The sequence below is a fragment of the Pleurodeles waltl genome, chromosome 6 (assembly GCF_031143425.1).
Source record: "Pleurodeles waltl isolate 20211129_DDA chromosome 6, aPleWal1.hap1.20221129, whole genome shotgun sequence".
NCBI classification, from domain to species: domain Eukaryota; kingdom Metazoa; phylum Chordata; class Amphibia; order Caudata; family Salamandridae; genus Pleurodeles; species Pleurodeles waltl.
Genome location: NC_090445.1, coordinates 829,281,257 through 829,300,011, shown reverse-complemented (window position 1 = coordinate 829,300,011; position 18,755 = coordinate 829,281,257). Strand labels below are relative to the sequence as shown.

Sequence of the window (18,755 nt, the reverse complement as noted above, 5' to 3'; positions counted from 1 at the left end):
ACTACATGGCAACTTTAGACCTCAAGGATGCTTATTTCCATATACCAATACACCCATCGCACAGGAAATACCTAAGGTTTGTATTCAAAGGAATACATTACCAATTCAAGGTACTGCCTTTCGGATTAACAACCGCACCAAGAGTCTTTACCAAATGTCTAGCGGTAGTCGCTGCACACATAAGAAGGCAGCAAATACATGTGTTCCCATATTTGGACGACTGGCTAATCAAGGCCCATTCGTTCATACAGTGCTCAAATCACACAAATCAGATCATACAAACCCTCTTCAAACTCGGGTTCACCGTCAATTTCACAAAATCCAAAATTCTGCCACGCAAGGTACAACAATACCTGGGAGCCATAATAGACACATCAAAGGGAGTAGCCACTCCAAGTCCACAAAGAATTCAAAATTTCAACACCATCATACAACGCATGTATCCAACACAAAAGATACAGGCAAAGATGGTATTACAACTCCTAGGCATGATGTCATCATGCATAGCCATTGTCCCAAACGCAAGACTGCACATGAGGCCCTTACAACAATGCCTAGCATCGCAGTGGTCTCAAGCACAGGGTCACCTTCTAGATCTGGTGTTAATAGACCGCCAAACTTACCTCTCGCTTCTGTGGTGGAACAACATAAATTTAAACAAGGGGCGGCCTTTCCAAGACCCAGTGCCACAATACGTAATAACAACAGATGCTTCCATGACAGGGTGGGGAGCACACCTCGATCAACACAGCATACAAGGACAATGGAACGTACATCAAACAAAACTGCATATCAATCACCTAGAACTTCTAGCAGTTTTTCAAGCACTAAAAGCTTTCCAACCAATAATAGTTCACAAATACATTCTCGTCAAAACAGACAACATGACAACAATGTATTATCTAAACAAGCAGGGAGGGACGCACTCCACGCAGTTAAGCCTGCTAGCACAAAAAATTTGGCATTGGGCAATTCACAACCAAATTCGCCTAATTGCACAGTTTATACCAGGGATACAAAATCAACTCGCAGACAATCTCTCTCGAGATCACCAACAGGTCCACGAATGGGAAATTCACCCCCAAATTCTGAACACTTATTTCAAACTCTGGGGAACACCTCAGATAGACTTGTTTGCGACAAGGGAGAACGCAAAAGGCCAAAACTTCGCATCCAGGTACCCACACAAACAATCCCAAGGCAATGCCCTATGGATGAACTGGTCAGGGATATTTGCTTACGCTTTTCCTCCTCTCCCTCTCCTTCCTTACCTGGTAAACAAACTCAGTCAAAGCAAACTCAAACTCATATTGATAGCACCAACTTGGGCAAGGCAACCCTGGTACACAACGCTGCTAGACCTCTCAGTGGTACCCTGCACCAAATTGCCCAACAGGCCAGATCTGTTGACACAGCACAACCAAAAGATCAGACACCCAGATCCAGCATCGCTGAATCTAGCAATCTGGCTCCTGAAATCCTAGAATTCGGGCACTTACAACTTACCCAAGAATGTATGGAAGTCATAAAACAAGCAAGAAGGCCATCCACCAGGCACTGCTATGCAAGTAAATGGAAGAGGTTTGTTTGCTACTGCCATATTAATCAAATACAACCATTACACACAACTCCAGAACATGTAGTGGGTTACTTGCTTCACTTACAAAAATCTAACCTAGCTTTCTCTTCCATTAAGATTCACCTTGCAGCAATATCTGCATACCTGCAGACTACCTATTCAACTTCCCTATATAGAATACCAGTCATTAAAGCATTCATGGAGGGCCTTAGGAGAATTATACCACCAAGAACACTACCTGTTCCTTCATGGAACCTAAATGTTGTCCTAACTAGACTTATGGGTCCACCTTTTGAACCCATGCACTCCTGCGACATACAGTTCCTAACCTGGAAGGTGGCATTTCTCATCGCCATTACTTCCCTGAGAAGATTAAGCGAGATTCAGGCGTTTACTATACAGGAACCTTTTATACAACTACACAAAAATAAAGTCGTCCTAAGGACCAATCCTAAATTTTTGCCAAAGGTTATTTCACCGTTCCATCTAAATCAAACAGTGGAACTTCCAGTGTTCTTTCCACAGCCAGATACCGTAGCTGAAAGGGCACTACATACATTAGATGTCAAAAGAGCATTAATGTATTACATTGACAGAACAAAGAACATCAGAAAGACTAAACAACTCTTTATTGCATTTCAAAAACCTCATGCAGGAAACCCAATTTCAAAACAAGGTATAGCCAGATGGATAGTTAAATGCATCCAAATCTGCTACCTTAAAGCTAAACGACAGCTGCCCATTACACCAAGGGCACACTCAACCAGAAAGAAAGGTGCTACCATGGCCTTTCTAGGAAACATCCCAATGCAAGAAATATGTAAGGCAGCCACATGGTCTACGCCTCACACATTCACCAAGCACTACTGTGTAGACGTGTTATCCGCACAACAAGCCACAGTAGGTCAAGCTGTATTAAGGACATTATTTCAGACTACTTCCACTCCTACAGGCTGATCCACCGCTTTTGGGGAAATAACTGCTTACTAGTCTATTGCAGAACATGCGTATCTACAGCGACAGATGCCATCGAACTGAAAATGTCACTTACCCAGTTTACATCTGTTCATGGCATCAGTCGCAGTAGATTCGCATGTGCCCACCCGCCTCCCCGGGAGCCTGTAGCAGTTTGGAAGTTACCTTCAATTATCTATATATGTATCATCTCAACCTTAAATAGGTGCATACTTAGTCACTCCATTGCATGGGCACTATTACTACAATTCAACTCCTACCTCACCCTCTGCGGGGAAAAACAATCGAAGATGGAGTCGACGCCCATGCGCAATGGAGACAAAAGGAGGAGTCACTCGGTCCCGTGACTCGAAAGACTTCTTCGAAGAAAAACAACTTGTAACACTCCGGCCCAACACCAGATGGCGAGCTATTGCAGAACATGCGAATCTACTGCGACTGATGCCACGAACAGATGTACACTGGGTAAGTGACATTTTCATTTCCCGTTAAGGGGAGGGAGGTGGACCAGGCTTGCTGGGCAGGCAAGGGAGCGCAGCAGTGAATCAGAAGTGGTGGAGGACCGACCAGGAGGAACCCTGAGTTAGAGGCATCGCAGATACATACTGCAGCAATATAGCAATCAAGAACAAAGTAAAACGTGTGGCTGAGTAAAAAATAGTTGGCAATAATTAACCCAGAAGATATTTTTGATTATAAAGGATATGCGCTCCCTGCAGTCCTTTGCTGTTCAGCTGACCCCCTGAGTGTCCTTAAAAGCATGCATTGTCTTAGAAGGGCTCTCCTTCCTTTGCCCATGAAATCTTTGGCGAGAGAAAACCCTTTCAAGATGGCCACTGAAAAGTGCACGTTCGTCTCTAGACGTCTTGTTGTGCTTTTCCACTTCTCTGTAGAACATCTGAAATAATGTGAAAACTCTAGCTGGGAAGTAAAAATTGGACTGGCCCTTTAGAGAAAGAAAAGTCAATGGCCCTCAGTAAACAGTGTCTGATATTTTTCCTCGTTTTCTAAATGCAGAGAGAAATGGCACTAGGAGCAAGCGCTCGTGGAAAGCTCTAAAAATAAATTTTAAAAATAGTCCCAAGAATAGTTGCTTTTATGGGGCTTGTGGATGAATAGTAGTAATTGGTCCCTGATCTTGGGCCAGCTAAACAGATGCAGAGACATGATGTATGTATACAATAGGGAAATGTGGGTAAAGAACTGAAAAGCGACAATGGTGCCAGCAAATTGGAAGCTTTTGGGGTGGCTGAAGCACACATACTACATAAAACATGTCTCCTTTTGATTTTTCAGTCTGCATGTGTGCGCGATCTAGAGGCAAGACCTAAAAAAAAGGCCAATGGGTGAAAAAGCTCTCTGCCACTCTGAATTATTATTATTTTTTATTTTATTTTTTAAGTTTACAGTATCTCGGGTCAAACCGTTCCGGATATCACTATAGTTTTAACCCTCTCATGACCACTATGCACACCTTCTTAAACACGTTCCTTAAACCAGCTGAACAGATTTACATCATATAATGTAAACGTTTTTTTACTAAAGTTATGAATTTTTGCCAAATTTGGTGCAACTCCGATCAGACTTGTTTTCTGTGTCGCTTTCCAAATTTTCCGATGGGAATCAACATTGGAAAAGTTGCTCAGACTTTTGTTGAACAAAATGGGGTGAAGTTTGCTTGAGGGATTTGTCCTTAGCCTCGTCTACATTGACGGAAAATAAGTCGATTTCCTGCTTAACAGCCAGAGTCCTGCATCGACGGATGCTCGAATCGGACACAGTAAAAAAAAAAAAAAAAAGAATTGGTCAACTGCTGCTTGTGTAATCGGACTGTGGTTTTGAATCCGCCAAAGTCCTTAATGTTAGTAAAGTTCACCTATCTCACGATTGGCAGCTGACCGGACACTTGTTTCGGGAAAATGCGTAGAGTGAGGTGTGCCCATCAAACTATTATCCACTAGCAGTGCTCTGTTTGAACCCTAGTGCAGTCGGCCAGAATCGAGAGTATTGCAGAACAAGGAGAAGCTGTAGACTCTGTCCTCAACAGACTGCCTGCTAAATCTTTAAAATTTAGTTGCAAAGTAGGTTTCCGATCCTCACATGCACAGGGGCACCGAGAGAAGACCGGTGTGCGCAGAGTAAGATGAGCCATGTGCATGGTCATGGAAACTTGCTTTCCTTTAAGTTCAACCCCAGTTGTCATAACAAGTTGATCATTTTCCCACTAAATGGCTCAAGAGAAAATATACAGGTTAAGTTGACTTGAGTTACTGTTTAATGAAATCCTTTTGACTTTCATTAATAGTTAAACATGTAATTGTCCTTTGTGCTCCATATAAAGGATCCTGATATTTAGACTTCAGTATTCGTTTCATAAGCAATGACGAACATGAAAGGTTAGTTGTACAAGTTGCCTGAAGCAGTGCTTGAGACAAGGGAGAGTTCAGTCCCAAATGCTACACTTGATTTGAGAGGGAGGCTGTTAAGCAAAAGCACAGAAATGTGGAATGAGTTGTTCTAGTATAGATATCCTTGGAATTTGTGTTGTGATTGAAGTGTAAAGCTGCCTAGTAAAATCAAAAATAAGCTTTCACCCCCCCACTACCGTCTCGTTGTATGGTCACATAGCAGTTTAATGACCCAACAATTCTGGTGCTCCGGGATGTAAACAGGACACGCCTTAGAGCATGGGTACTCGCAAACATTTTCCCAGGGGCAAAAAAGTTTGGTCTGTGATGTGCCTGGGGGCCACATTGATGCCAGGGCAGTGGCCGTCGGGTGGGGTGGCTGGGGGGATTGGTGGCAAGGTAGGTGTAGGAGAAGCAAATTATATACATCTAGTGGCTGAAATAAACAATGGGAAACCAGAAAACCTGGAACTAATCCCGGCTTACTCACTTTTTCAAATTGTGTGATCCTAGACAGTTTAGTCTCACTTTCCCGCCTTTTTCTGCATTATCACATTTAATATGGCCTCGAAATACATGATTCATGGTGTGCTGCACAAAACCTGCTTCTATGGTTGATTTATTAAAGTGTAATGTTTTTCATGTATGATGGGAACCCAGGCCACCCATAAAGTGCACATACCAAGTGACTTGCCTCTTTAATTTACTGTTGGTGATGTTCTCAGGGCTAGGGAAATAATTGTTTCCAAATTTATGTTTGAAAACTATCACTTTTAAATGAATACATCTCAATGCACTGATAAAATAAATTGTACTAAGGCGAAAAGGTTCTGCATGTTAACTAAATACACTTTTTTAATTTTGAAGAGGCTGTCTTAGTTTTACATTTGTGTTGCAAGATGTCTTTAAAATGAAGGCGTTTCTAAAGTTAAGTGCAGGAGTCCCTACTCACTTCCTTTCTTTAAGACCAATTGAGCTTGAAATAAATGATTATGCGTGTATTTCATATTTTTATTGTTAGTGCAGAGTCAAGCAAACAGCTGCCCAGTGCTCCTGTTGCTCAAAGGGCCGCATGTAAAAGTCAGAGGGGCCGCATGAGGCCCGCGGGCCGTACTTTGAGTATCAATGCCTTAGAGTGATGAAATATTTTTTGTCAGTGTGGATCTTTGTCCTGAGGTGCCTGGATGAATGTATGTGCTTTCCTCCAGTTTTATTTTGAGTGTTTGTTTTTTTTTTTTTTCTTTTCTTTTTAATAGCTCATACCTCACAATATTTCTACCACTAAATAACAGTACTACACAGTATTCATCAGGGTTATATCATGTAACCAATGATATCATCCCTTAGCTGTCAACTTATTGTGACGTTCTGATAATTCCAATTGGGGCGAGAGTGATGGTTTGAATGGTGTCCGCATGAGTTATCCTTTGTGCGATCTATAACTAGTCCATTTCAGGGGGGGTCGGAGTCTGTTTTAATTTGTAACGTAATCATAAGTTACTGTGTGATGTGCAGAAGAAACCGAAAAGTCCCCTCCATATATTCCAGTTAAATTTGGGTGATGCTACATTCACCTCCTATACAACCTACAGCCACTGGTCACAACCTTTAGCCTTGTGCAATTGGGAGTCAAGCCAGTGGCGTACAGGCAGATAGATCCCTCCCCCCACCTGCCAATTTAATTGTTTCTGGCTGACCAACCTCCATTGCACACAGGCCTTGGCTGTGCACGGTAGGAGTCGGTGACCTGCTTATGGCAGCCTCAGGGCAGCCAGCCAGGTGCCATGCATGGTTTTGGAGTGGGTTTTGCACAGGGTCTGGCCTTTTGCAAAACTCTGAGTGACAAACTCCTGTTCAGTTTTCGGCCATTTACACCTAGCTGTAGGCCAGGACCTGCATGCATGCAGCTAAGGCCTGGTTCATGTAGGTATTTTGGGGGGGGGGGGGTAGAGTTTTTAGACTTAAAGACCATGGTCTTTAAGCAGGTGCTAGGGGGTCCATAAAGCCAACTCGGGTTTGCGAAGCCTGTGATATATATATTTTTTTTCCTTTCTTTTTCTAACACCTTGAGATCCCCTTCACACCAATCCAAGTGGGCCAAGGGATTTGCAGATGCTTTCTCTTCCACCTTCAATTTTTTTTTTTTTTAATAGAAAAATGTCTTGCAGTGTACGTCACAACAGAAATTGTCCTCTTGTATCTAGCCAATCGGATCACTCTTTTGCTGATACATATGGAATCTACAAACCCTCACTTGACGATGGGAGGAATTGGTTCCTCATCCAGTGGGATTAGTTTAGTGTTCAAATTATCGGGTCCATTGACAGTCCCAAAAAAAAAACTGGTTTGACAGTTGTGCACATAGCTTATACGTCAACAGAAGTCCCTGGCTGATAAATGCTTCAAATTCCACCCATCCAACACCTTTTTGTTACGCAAATACCTCAAAAACTACCAACTACGCTATGGCATAACTTGATTAGCTTTCTAGTTTCATTCAAGGTTTGGGTATTTCCTTCAGTGCTTTTAGCTATAGTAAAACTGGTTCCTTTGTGAATTAACATTGAAGAATCCACTTTTTTGGCCCATGCCGCCCTGTGCTTTTTGACCCCCCCCCCCCCCCCCCATATTCCCCTCCCAATAAATAAAGATTTAAATGACGTTTGAAGTTTTTACACTTACTGTTAGATACTCAGTGCAGCCAATGCATGGTTCGCATGTTTTGACACATTTAATAGCTGCTTCTTAAGCATTATGAGTGGCTTAGCCTTGTGTAATCCTGCAAGCTAGGTATACTAAGTTGTTCTCTTTTAAGTGTTTCCGGTGGATTCCCTTAGTACTGAAGAGCCCTTAACCAAAAGCTGCAGTGATATCACATACAAAATGTGAGTGCCCAGTGATGTCTATGATTGCGCTTAATGGATGCCAGTGTGGATGTTTTTGAGATCAGTGTATTCAGCTAATCCACCTTCCTCCCCTTCCCCCCCCAAAAAAAGCACAGTTGAGAACAAGGGCAGTTTCATTTTACATTTTGAAGTTTTTCTTTGCATAGGACATTTAATTTACACCAGTTTGCTAAATTTGTAGAGTGTAGGGCTATTAGCTGGCAAACCACTGGTGGGACTTTGTTTTAAAATATACACTTATCACATGCATTAGGTTATTTTAACTCATTCAGCACGGCGAGTCAGTGTGATCTGTTTTTATCAACAAAATATCCTGGTTTGGTTGAAATCCTCGCACTCGCAGGCATTCAGTCATGCAAGAGGCAGAACTGCATGATTTTTATTCTTCGCTTTGTCAGTTCCATATTTATTTACATTGTTAAAATATTGCTTCCTGATACATATTTACATTCCCCATCAAAGCAGGTTTTGCAGATTTCAATGTTCCTGTATGAAAATGGAGGTTTTGAAATCGTGCTTAAAAAAAATAAAAAATAAAAAAAATACTCGGCAGCAACATAAATAAAGGGTGACCCTCACCTCCGAAAGCATGTCCTCCACTTTCTTGGTACCATTACTTGACTCGAGCTTTTTTTAAATCGTCAATAATGCTGCATAGGCACTTGTCCATGATACCTGACCAGTGGTTATTATACTGATGAAAAGATAGCTTAAATCCGTAAGCTAGGTACCCCAAGGTCTGATCTGCCTTGTGCGTGATATTGGACATATCACATAAAGGCAGTTATGTAGGTAGCAGTGAAAGTCATTCTGTTAAACTGTATTAAAATGCTATACTTTTTCCCCTTTCTTCTGTGGAATTTTCATCCACTCCAGGGTTTAACAACGGTCCCATAGAAAGGCTTTCTATTGTGGGGGCTTTTATCAAAGAATCTAGCTGTCTGTAGAACCTAAGACATACAAGTAAAATGTTGTGTACTTTTTCTCTAGGAGAAGGTGAGCCAGCTGAAAGATGAGGTTCGCTTGCAGTATGAAAAGATGCACCAAATCTTGGATGAAGATCTTAGGAAGACTATGGACATCCTGGATAAAGCTCAGGCTAAGTTTTGCAATGAAAATGCCGCCCAAGTTCTTCACCTGAATGAGCGCATGCAGGAAGCTAAGAAGCTGCTTAGCTCTGTTCAGGTCATGTTCGACAAGACCGAGGACATCAACTTCATGAAGGTACATTATTTTGATGGTTAATGACTTAACTACAAATGTCTAAGACTTTGTGCCCTGGGCACTTTACTATAACAGAAGAGGCTGCAGATGCTTGCATGTCCCATTTGTAATACACAACCTGAGTGCTGGCATGATCTCAAGGGGGAGGTGTTACCCCATTTGCATGGGGGCTTAGCTACTCACAAATGAGGAAACATTGCCTCCGCATCAAATTATAGACACTGGTGCAGAGGCAAAGCCTGCATCAGGAGGCACATTTACTGTACGCCACAAAGAGGCACTCTGGGAGCCCACAGAGGTCACGCTTGGGAGGGGCTAACGGGGTGCCTATGGATCCCCTCCTAGACAGCACAAAGAGGCACTCAGTCTGCCCCACTACCCCCTCCCCGGGGGGACAGTTTGAGGGGGCTATGCATTGTCTATAGATTCTCTCCTGCTTCGCTCCCAAATCCACCACACACTCCCTGCTGGTGGTTGCAGTCACACACTGTCCCCTAATGCAGGGCTAGCTCTGCCTCAGTTTGAAAAGGAGACCAGGATGGAGCCTCCAGTGACAGGGCGGGCAGGTCTTCCACCGTTCACTAATGTACTCCACCAAGGTAGGTTGCTTTGCGTCTGCACTGGGTGCAGCACATTCATTATGATGAGGTGCACAGACTGGGTCTGCATTCACGACACCAGGTTAAAGATGAGCCACGCTGCATTGCGCATTATCTGTGATATGGGCCACTAAATACTATCTCTTACAAAAGTACTATTACAGACTGAGTTTTTAAACAGAGGACTCCCGAAACTTAAGGTTTTCATAGGAGACCGCAGGGATTTTAGCTCTACTAGCAGGCAACTTGAATCAACAGCTTCACTTACAGTGGAACACATTAAAAACAAGAGAAAGTACAATAAGTTTGAGAAATAGCAGTGGTCTTTAAAAAAATATATAGGGTTGGAGTAGAAAAAGAAGACCGAGTAATAAAGTAAGCTATAAGGAGGAGTTCTGGTCACTGCAGAGCATTAAAGGAAAAGTGTAGAGGAACTGGCCCCATAAGATGTAAAAGCGAAATGCAGGAGTGGGCATAGAGAATGTAAGAAGTTAAGTGGCATCCTGTTTTTCTAGGGGGAAAACAAGAACAAAGTCAAGTGGACACTTGTGGTCCACTGCGAAAGGGGGGTTTCAAATTATTTGAGTACAAATCCTTGCATTCGGACAAAGTTCTCTTTCACATTAGGTTCATAGTCATGATTTTGAAAATAAAATGGAGTTTATTTTTCCTTAAATGTAAAGACTGTTTGTCCACTTGGAACACCTTCTGTTGTAGCCATTGCACATAATGTTTACACAAAGCTGAGCTTTAGTTGGCATTGTTATATTGTGATGCAGAGATCTGATCTGGCATTGCCTTTGTCTCTACAATTTACGTTGTGGTAAGGCCTACTACAGATGTGCACATTTTTGTTTGAGTTTTTTTCAATGCTAAATAGTAGACAGGCTTTGCAAAATTGATTGTGGCAAGTCAGTGGAATAGATTTCCAGCTTACTTTTAGGCTCTTCCTGTGACTTTTCTTTTAGAGTGATGAGCATGCAGGGTCAGCTTCTAAAGTTTGATGCACGAGCACTCGAATCACATAACCTCACAAGCAGTCAGAACCTACAATATGCTTACATTTGCTTTAAAAGAGTCACCCATGAATAGTTTGTCAAAGTTGTTCCCCAAGGGCGACTGGTTCTCAGTTATCTGAGACCTATTTGCCCTTATGCTGGCAAACTACTGCCACTAACTGCTCTTCTTTTTCCATCCTAGAATACAAAGTCTGTGAAAATCTTGATGGACAGGTAAGAGCCCCTGCTTTTTTGTAATAACTGCATGCAGTGTCAAATATGATACCTATGTAATATGTTAGTCATCTCGTGACTAGTTGGCTGGATAGTGCATCATCTTAGAGGATGGTTCTATTGTGTGAACAAGAACATGTTACGGATTGCAGGCTATTGCACTCTCTGGCTGGAATTGCTAACCTGTAAGTATTGCCTCGTGTCACGTGAAAGCTCTCCTAGGAAGAATAGACTGAACACCCACCAAATATTACTACCTCTGGAACAACCCCTTACCTAGAAAAGCATTTTGGTATGGACTCAAATTCGCACATACCAAATGGTAGCAATCTGAAGTGAAATGCTGTCTTGTCACCGGCGCAATACTGCTTAATCGTAGACTGAAAGCTTCGCACTTTGGTCAGGTGAGCCCCGGCACTGAATGAGGACCTCCAGTTAAAACATATTGTGTATTTAAAATCTTACCTATTGCTATCTTTACTGCATGCAAAGTAAGGGATCGTGCAGCAAACATAATGTTTGCTATTAAATGTCCACTCACTCATGGCTTAGTTATGGATGTAAACAGTGAAAATTTGAGGAATCAATGGAGGGAAATCACCAAGATTTTAGACCACTAAAACTGATGAGCGAATTTCTGAAACTTGAAATTCCCGAATACCTCTGAACCTCCTTCTACACCTCATTTGTGGCCCAATGTTGGTGTTGATGCCCGTCTCTCCCCAGCAACACATAAACCTACCAGGAGGGATGTGTCCTCATGCCCGAATATCTGCAGCATCGCAGTCCTTGCCTCCTGCCCCCTTTGCATGTTTGTATCCGATAGCGTGCACTCCTTTCTGCATTCTACTATAAGGGATAGGAAAGTGGACTAAGTTGATGGTGGGTGTCATTTCTGAAAAGACTCACTGTCCTGGTGCCCAGTGTATCTGACATTATGGCACCAGCGTAGGCGGGTGACAGTGGCTCTTTGTACCCAAGTTATGCTATTCAATCAGGTTAGCACTGCTTGCAGTGGAGAATGACTAAATGTAGGTTCGATACGCAAAACCCCACATTACTGAGGACTTTAACGCGTGTTTTCAATAAATGCCGAATTTAAAAACTCCTCGTGTAGACAAACTGGAACTGCATTTACCACAAGTCCCATGCTGTCTTAGTTACCACATGAATTTACTTTTAATTTCTGTATCACTACTTCTACCAAAGGCCTTTAATTGGCACCCTTGATTCTCTGCTGCAAGAGCCCGCTGCACAGCCATGCCTGCTGGCCAGCTAAGAAGCTATTAGAATTACCAACTAGGTCTGTCAGTGCCCATCACTGTTGCCAATTTATGGTAATAGCTGCCACTGGCGACACCTCCTTGCCATAGTCCCTCCTACTTCCTTTTTAGTATTTCAACAGAATTTCTATCTGCCAGGAAAGTGATGCATATAGAAAAGTTGCAAGTAATTTCGTACATGTTCATAGGCTGTGGAAAAGAAGCCACATGGGAAGTGTGTGAGGAACCATAAAATCGTAGTTTTCTGCAGCAAAATGGGCGCTCTCGATTTGGACTGTCCCATGTCATTGATCTCTAAATATAGGTATTGCTCAGTGATAGATGTCTAGATAACCACGTGCGGTGAATGAGCTTCCTTTAGATTAATTATATGAAAATTAATTTGAGGTGGATGTCCTGAAAAAATGGCATGGATTTGGCGCTAGGTAATATTTTGCAAGGAAAGCAGCTACTATTCAGAGACACTCGTGTTATCCAGTAGGCTGTCGGTATGGGCTAGTTTCGTTTTCTGTCTCGTATGCATGCTGTCCTATATTTCCATTTAAGGGGGTTGATATTTGATCAGTCTAGTAATCGAGTTGTGTTATTTCCAGTGGGTCTGCTTTAGCATCTTTCTTCTTGATTTGCCTGACTGCTTTTATTCAAGTTTAACATGGTGTATTATGCACACTGGTAACTTCCTGAGATAAAATACATGCATGTTCATATCTTCCTTGGCACAATAGAACGCAGAACTGCACAGGAGGCACCCTTCCTCCTGCCAAAATTGGACACCTGAACTCCAAGCTGTTCCTGAATGAGATCGCCAAGAAAGAGAAGCAGCTGAGAAAGATGTTGGAAGGTAAATATGGTGCATCTGCTGGTTACATTGTGTGCATCAGGCTGCATTGTGTCGGTGTTCGTAGGCTGACACCAAGATGTGGAACTGGACACGAGGGGTCATGTTACGTTTGGGTTTCCACAGTCAGCAGCTGTCTGTCCCCTTTAAAGTCCCTTTTAAAGCAACTTACTGTGGAGTCAGTAAGATGCTTTCAGACCCACTGCTTCTGCCCTGATTCTTGGGTAGAATCTGCTGATTACTGGATGCGCTACAGCTGAATGGCGTGGAAGTGTTTTTTTCATGATAGAACATAGGGGTTGTGTGCCACGCCACATACTCAAAATGGGAAAAGTCCTGTGCTGTGTGCCCACTTCTTAAGCTGTTGGTTTTCTTGGTATAGAATAGTTCTGAGGAGGCAACATGGGTTTATAGAAAAGAAACGAGAGGTAGTATATGCGTGTGGAATGTGGACCTTCTGAATTCTTTCTGCCTTGAATTACAAGAGGGCTACATACATATGGGGTTTCATCTGTGGAAACATAAAAGTAATGTGTGATCAGTAGGCAGGGCGACATTTCCCAAGAGATACTTCCTAACAAAACGACGACACAAAAAACAAGATTGTGCCATCTCTCACTAAGATTATAGATGTTGGATTTCAAAGACAAAGACATTGTTTCATGCTGGTTGTGTATTTGTGACGGTGCAGATAATAGCTGGTTGTTGGGGACGTGGGTGGTGTTCTCGTTTTTTGGTCTCCTGTAGATCTTTCATAGTTGCAATTTTCAGTATCCTCTGCAGGGAATGCTCGAGTGTATTCTCGGCACCTCTTTAAATGTGTTATTCATCAACGGAGCATCTCTTAACCCTGGTCTGATCTTAATAGAGCGTCCTATCTTGCAGTTTTGCTACCTGGGACCTGTGTGACATGTTTATTATATTTTTTTAAGCTCCTGGTCCTAGTTGTTTTATATTTCTCTTGTTTCAATGCGCCCTTTTCACTGTGTTGTCCATTTTAAATTGCTGAGCACATTTAATGCCCTCAATATGCTGTTGGTGCTCTTTGTATAATCCCCAGCTGTCGTGGTATGGGCTAATGGGTGCTGGGGGCACATTTACCATTAACAAAACCGTCGCAAGAGGGAACAGAAATGCACAGATTTGGCGTGTGCTTGAACTGTAGGCATATTCTTTTGTAATTCGGAAAACTGGAAACAGCTGGAAATAAAGGTTTCTAATAGGATAAAAACAAATCAAGAGACCTTACTTGGTGATGCACAAATGATAAATATTCATACGAAAACGTATTTACACACATTGCCATTTGTGTGGTACATAGTGTTAGCAAAACGAAGTATGTGCAAATTTAGTGGCCATTTCAGTGAAAATGTGCGGTCTGTAAACGACGGTGGCTACACGCGATGCTTTAGTTACATTCAAAAATCGCTCAGCCTCGTGTCTGTTACAGATAGATGGGTCACAAATGTTTGTCGTTGTGAAAATTGGGTCGTGGTTCTAAAAAGCTTGATAAGCACGCCCTAGGCAGAACCCCATCCCAAGACTAGTCCCGGCTGCCCCGTAGGCCGTGTGCACTGTGAAACCTCTAACTTGGCATAAGGTCTTATTTGCTGAAACATACTGTGCATGTGCTGATCCAGGAGGGGTTTCCCACACGGTGGCGAGTGGTTACTTTGTGTGTGACAAGGATATGTTCAGCTGAGGGTGCATGTTGAACCGGCTGACCTGCCTCTCGTTTATGCTTATTAATTACACTATCAATGTGTGTTTGTTTTTTAGGTCCTTTCAGCACGCCGGTGCCATTCCTCCAGAGTATCCCTATGTACCCCTGCAGTGTGAGCAGCTCTGGAGCCGAGAAACGCAAGCACTCCACGGCCTTCCCAGAAGGCAGCTTCCTAGAGCCCGCTTCCGGGGCGGTGGGGAACCAGTACATCGGCCAGTCCGCATCCGCCGGAGAAGGCCAGTCCGCACAGCCCATGGTGCCTTGTAGCTCCACACAGCACATTGTTGGACTTGCCAGTGGGCCGCAGTCCGTTCACTCCAGTTCAGTTTTCAATCCATCTCACTACCCCAACAGCACATCGTCTCAGCAGTCTGTGCTTTCGCAGTATGGCGGTCGCAAGATTCTGGTCTGCTCAGTAGACAACTGTTACTGTTCCTCTGTGTCCAATCACAGTGGGCACCAGCCCTACCCCAGGTCAGGCCACTTCCCATGGACCGTCTCTTCACAGGAGTACTCGCATCCGCTTCCGCCAGCTGGCTCTGTACCTCAGTCGCTTCCGGGACTTGCAGTGAGAGATTGGATTGATGCTTCACAGCAGCACGGCCGGCAGGATTTCTATAGGGTCTATGGTCAACCTTCCACAAAACACTATGTCGCCAGTTAACCAGGAAAGAGTGTGCATTCTTGTCCGGTGTGCATTTAGAGTGAACACTGTGCCCACATACCTATTTTTGGCGAGGGGCAAGTTTAAATTAGAACAAAGCTAAAACTCGTTTTTCGTTTTCTTTTATTAAAACCTGGTTTTGAGTTTGACCAGTTTTGTCTTCCCTCTTTTAGAGCTTATAATAGGTAGTTTCCACATATGTTAAAAGGGACAAACACTCTAATATATAATGTTGCTTTCCTCCCTCTTTGTTGCATCACTGGACGTAATGTCGCTAGCAAGGTTCCATAGGACTGGGCTTCGGAGTTTAAAGGCCACTTATCAGTGACTGGAATTATGTTTATTGACCTGTAAATACATAATGGCAGGAAAACAAATGCACAGAACAAAAGGGAAAATAAACTCTTTTAAACGTGGCATTAGGCTGCTTCCATACTAGTTCCTTTGTTGGTTTCGATGCAAGATCCTCCAACAAGCACTTTGTATAAATGACGGACTTCCTGTTATACGGTGCAGCGGTATTTATTCTGTAAGCAATTTTAGACACCCGACGCAGACATTGAGATAAATGTGATCATTCAGAGGTGAGGGCCCCTCTGCCTCCTCCAGCAGCCCCCGCTCCCACAGCCTGTGCAGGGGAGAACGTGTACTTGAATAGACATCTATAAAGAACAGAACAGACTATTCTATATTTTTTCAGGTGTTGGAAATGATCGAAGTAGAAATGCAGGGATCAGGGAAAGAAGTGTTTTGAAGGAACACTTGCTTGTAAATAACGTTAAGACAAAATACAGGGTATCGTTTTATAACTGTAATTCTGTATCTAATATTTTAAAATTAGCTAAGGGAAAACGATGAATTGTTTATTCTTACAAAATTATCGGTGGACCAAGTTTAAAGCCGTACATACTGAATGCATGTGCGTTAGATATGTGTATGTATCTATAAATCACACACATGCACAGACTTTAAAAGGTCTTAGCTTACAATTGAAATAATTCTTTCTTTGAAACATTATTCCAAAATGTTTAGAACATTCCAAATCTGATATGTATGAAAAACGTGCAATTGAAAAGTTCCTTCACTTTTAGTGCTTCTATTTACTGATTGGAAGTATTTTTGTTTTTAATATTTACTTGACAGTTTCTGTCTGGAGTGCCACAATCATACCTATAACAAAACGTTTATGTATCTAAAGTGTAACTAAGGTCCAAGCACTTTCCTTTTTCTGCAAGAGCATTGATGAATACATTGTATAATTAATGCCAGATTGAAACAACTCACCAAGCAATACTCATCTCAAAGATGAGCATCAAAATCTGAACTAAGCTTGTGCGGCTCTGCTGAGCAGGCCTACTGTGGCGTTTTTTTTTTTTTTTTAAACTGTTCATAAACCTTTGTTTTGGATTGTCACCAGAAGAGGTTTTAAGGAGACGTGTGGGGGTTGGCAGAAGAGACCGCAGCAAGGCGTATGGTTCTCCCACCCATTCCCCCCGCTAACTTTCTGCTGGAAGTGATACCTAGGAGTGAGACATTTCCTTTCCCTGTTGTTGAAATTTCTAATCACTTCTTTATTTTTTTCCACTCTTTGTAACATGTCCTGATGCATAACATATATTACACAAGCTGGTCTTTGGAAAAAGAAATATACTATTTATGCAGAGTTCAATTCTTTATTAGTTGTTTTTGTTTTTTTTAGATGTTATCTTTACTTTTTTGTTTTTTTTCTGTGCCGGAGTTGGGGCGTGTATGGTTTGTGGGTAAGAGATGCGAAGAGTTGAGGGGGAGCAGCTGTGAGAACAGCGGCCTGCCCCCTCCTTTCCCTTCGCTGTGGTCTTCATGCACTTCTTTCCTGCTCGCAGGCCTGTCTTCTAGTCTGTCACCCTGCTACAGCCAGATGAACCTTGAAAATGCCAAAATGGGAGGACCATGCACTAAATCCGTTAAATTCCAACGCTTCTTACCGTCAAATGAAGAAGTATAATATGCTGTGAAAAAGGCACTGGACCACTCGGTGACACCAGAGTTGTGGGTGGGGAGGAGAACAAAATAATACAAATGTATATACTTAGTCGTCTTGGCAAGTTTCCTTCATTGCGTGCTGTAAAAACAATGGCGCATACCAAAGTAGACTACTTACAGAACATGTTTGCTCAGTAGTACAGGAACATTCATTATCTGCTGTAGCAGTTGAACTCTGAACTGCATCACCGTTGCATTATTAACTATCTGGTGGCCGTCTCCAACTGAGCAGGACGTCCATTTTTGTATTCAGGCACGCACAACTGGGCTGTGCTGCACCCATGGACCGACTTTTAACGAGCTGCACAGGAGGGTCCGTGAAGGTGGGTGGGACGGTAGCTGTCCTGTGCCACAGTTTTGGAGGAGCCGAGTGTGCAGGACGATCCAGTTGGAACTGGTTTGACGTGACACGTTCTGCCTGTCTGCCGCGAGTGTGCTGCTGTCTCCCAGGGAAGGACAAGGCATTTCGTTTGTCCCACCACAGTCCGATATGAGTATCAGATGTGTGTGAAGGCCTTGAACTTGCCAAGTCTCTGAAAGAAGGGGGTGGTGTGTGGGGGGAGGCGTGGGTTCTGAAGTAAAATGTCCAGGGAACTAAATTGTAAAAAATAAAAAAGGTAATAGCTCTGGCAGATTTTGCTTTTGTTTAGGTTTTTTTCTCTTTGCATTTAAAATAGCTGGTTATGCAGGAGTTACCTTCATAACCCTGATTTCATGTCACTTTATCAATATTCTTTAAATAAAAACGTATACACCGAATTGACTGCTTTTCAGTTGTTTTTTTTTATTGACACTTGTTACAAAGCCTAGTAATCGCGGATTCCAAATATAAATTGACATTTATTGGTGCTCAATGAAGGACTGACCGCTTCCCTGCCGAAGTCTGAAGGACCGGGTTTACAGGGGGGGAAAAAAGCAGATGCATTCGGCATTCCCCAGAAAGACTGACGACATGACACAGAGGCAGGTCTAGTTCTGCAGATGCACTGTTGGTGCCATTAACACAATCGGATCAAGGGATAGTGGCTCCCGGTATGTTCAAACCACAATATACTTCGGTACCATCAAGAGACAGGCATGAATATACAAAGGAAAGTGAATATGATATTGAGTATGATGCACAAGTATTATTAAGATTATAAATCAGAGGACTTCGATTTTTATATAGTGAGAACGTCAACACTACATACTACAAAAGTCTGATACAAAAAGATGTTACCTACATTTAATGTAGCTAGGTAGTGGTTAGGGGAATATTGCTTCTCAGCAAAGAGCAAACCAATTTCTGCATGTTGTGCCATC

The 18,755-nt window shown here is 42.7% G+C and overlaps 1 protein-coding gene across 1 annotated transcript in view; it reads left to right on the top strand.

The window, feature by feature from the left end:
- TRIM8 (tripartite motif containing 8) overlaps positions 1-18,212 on the top strand; it is an 82,762-nt gene extending 64,550 nt beyond the window's left edge. The window contains exons 3-6 of the mRNA XM_069239510.1: positions 8,859-9,092; positions 10,892-10,923; positions 12,932-13,047; positions 14,824-18,212. Of these exons, the coding sequence (XP_069095611.1) occupies positions 8,859-9,092; positions 10,892-10,923; positions 12,932-13,047; positions 14,824-15,431 (990 nt within the window). The 3' untranslated portion in view covers positions 15,432-18,212. The remainder of the gene's footprint in view (positions 1-8,858; positions 9,093-10,891; positions 10,924-12,931; positions 13,048-14,823) is intronic.
- The last annotated feature ends 543 nt before the right edge of the window (positions 18,213-18,755 follow it).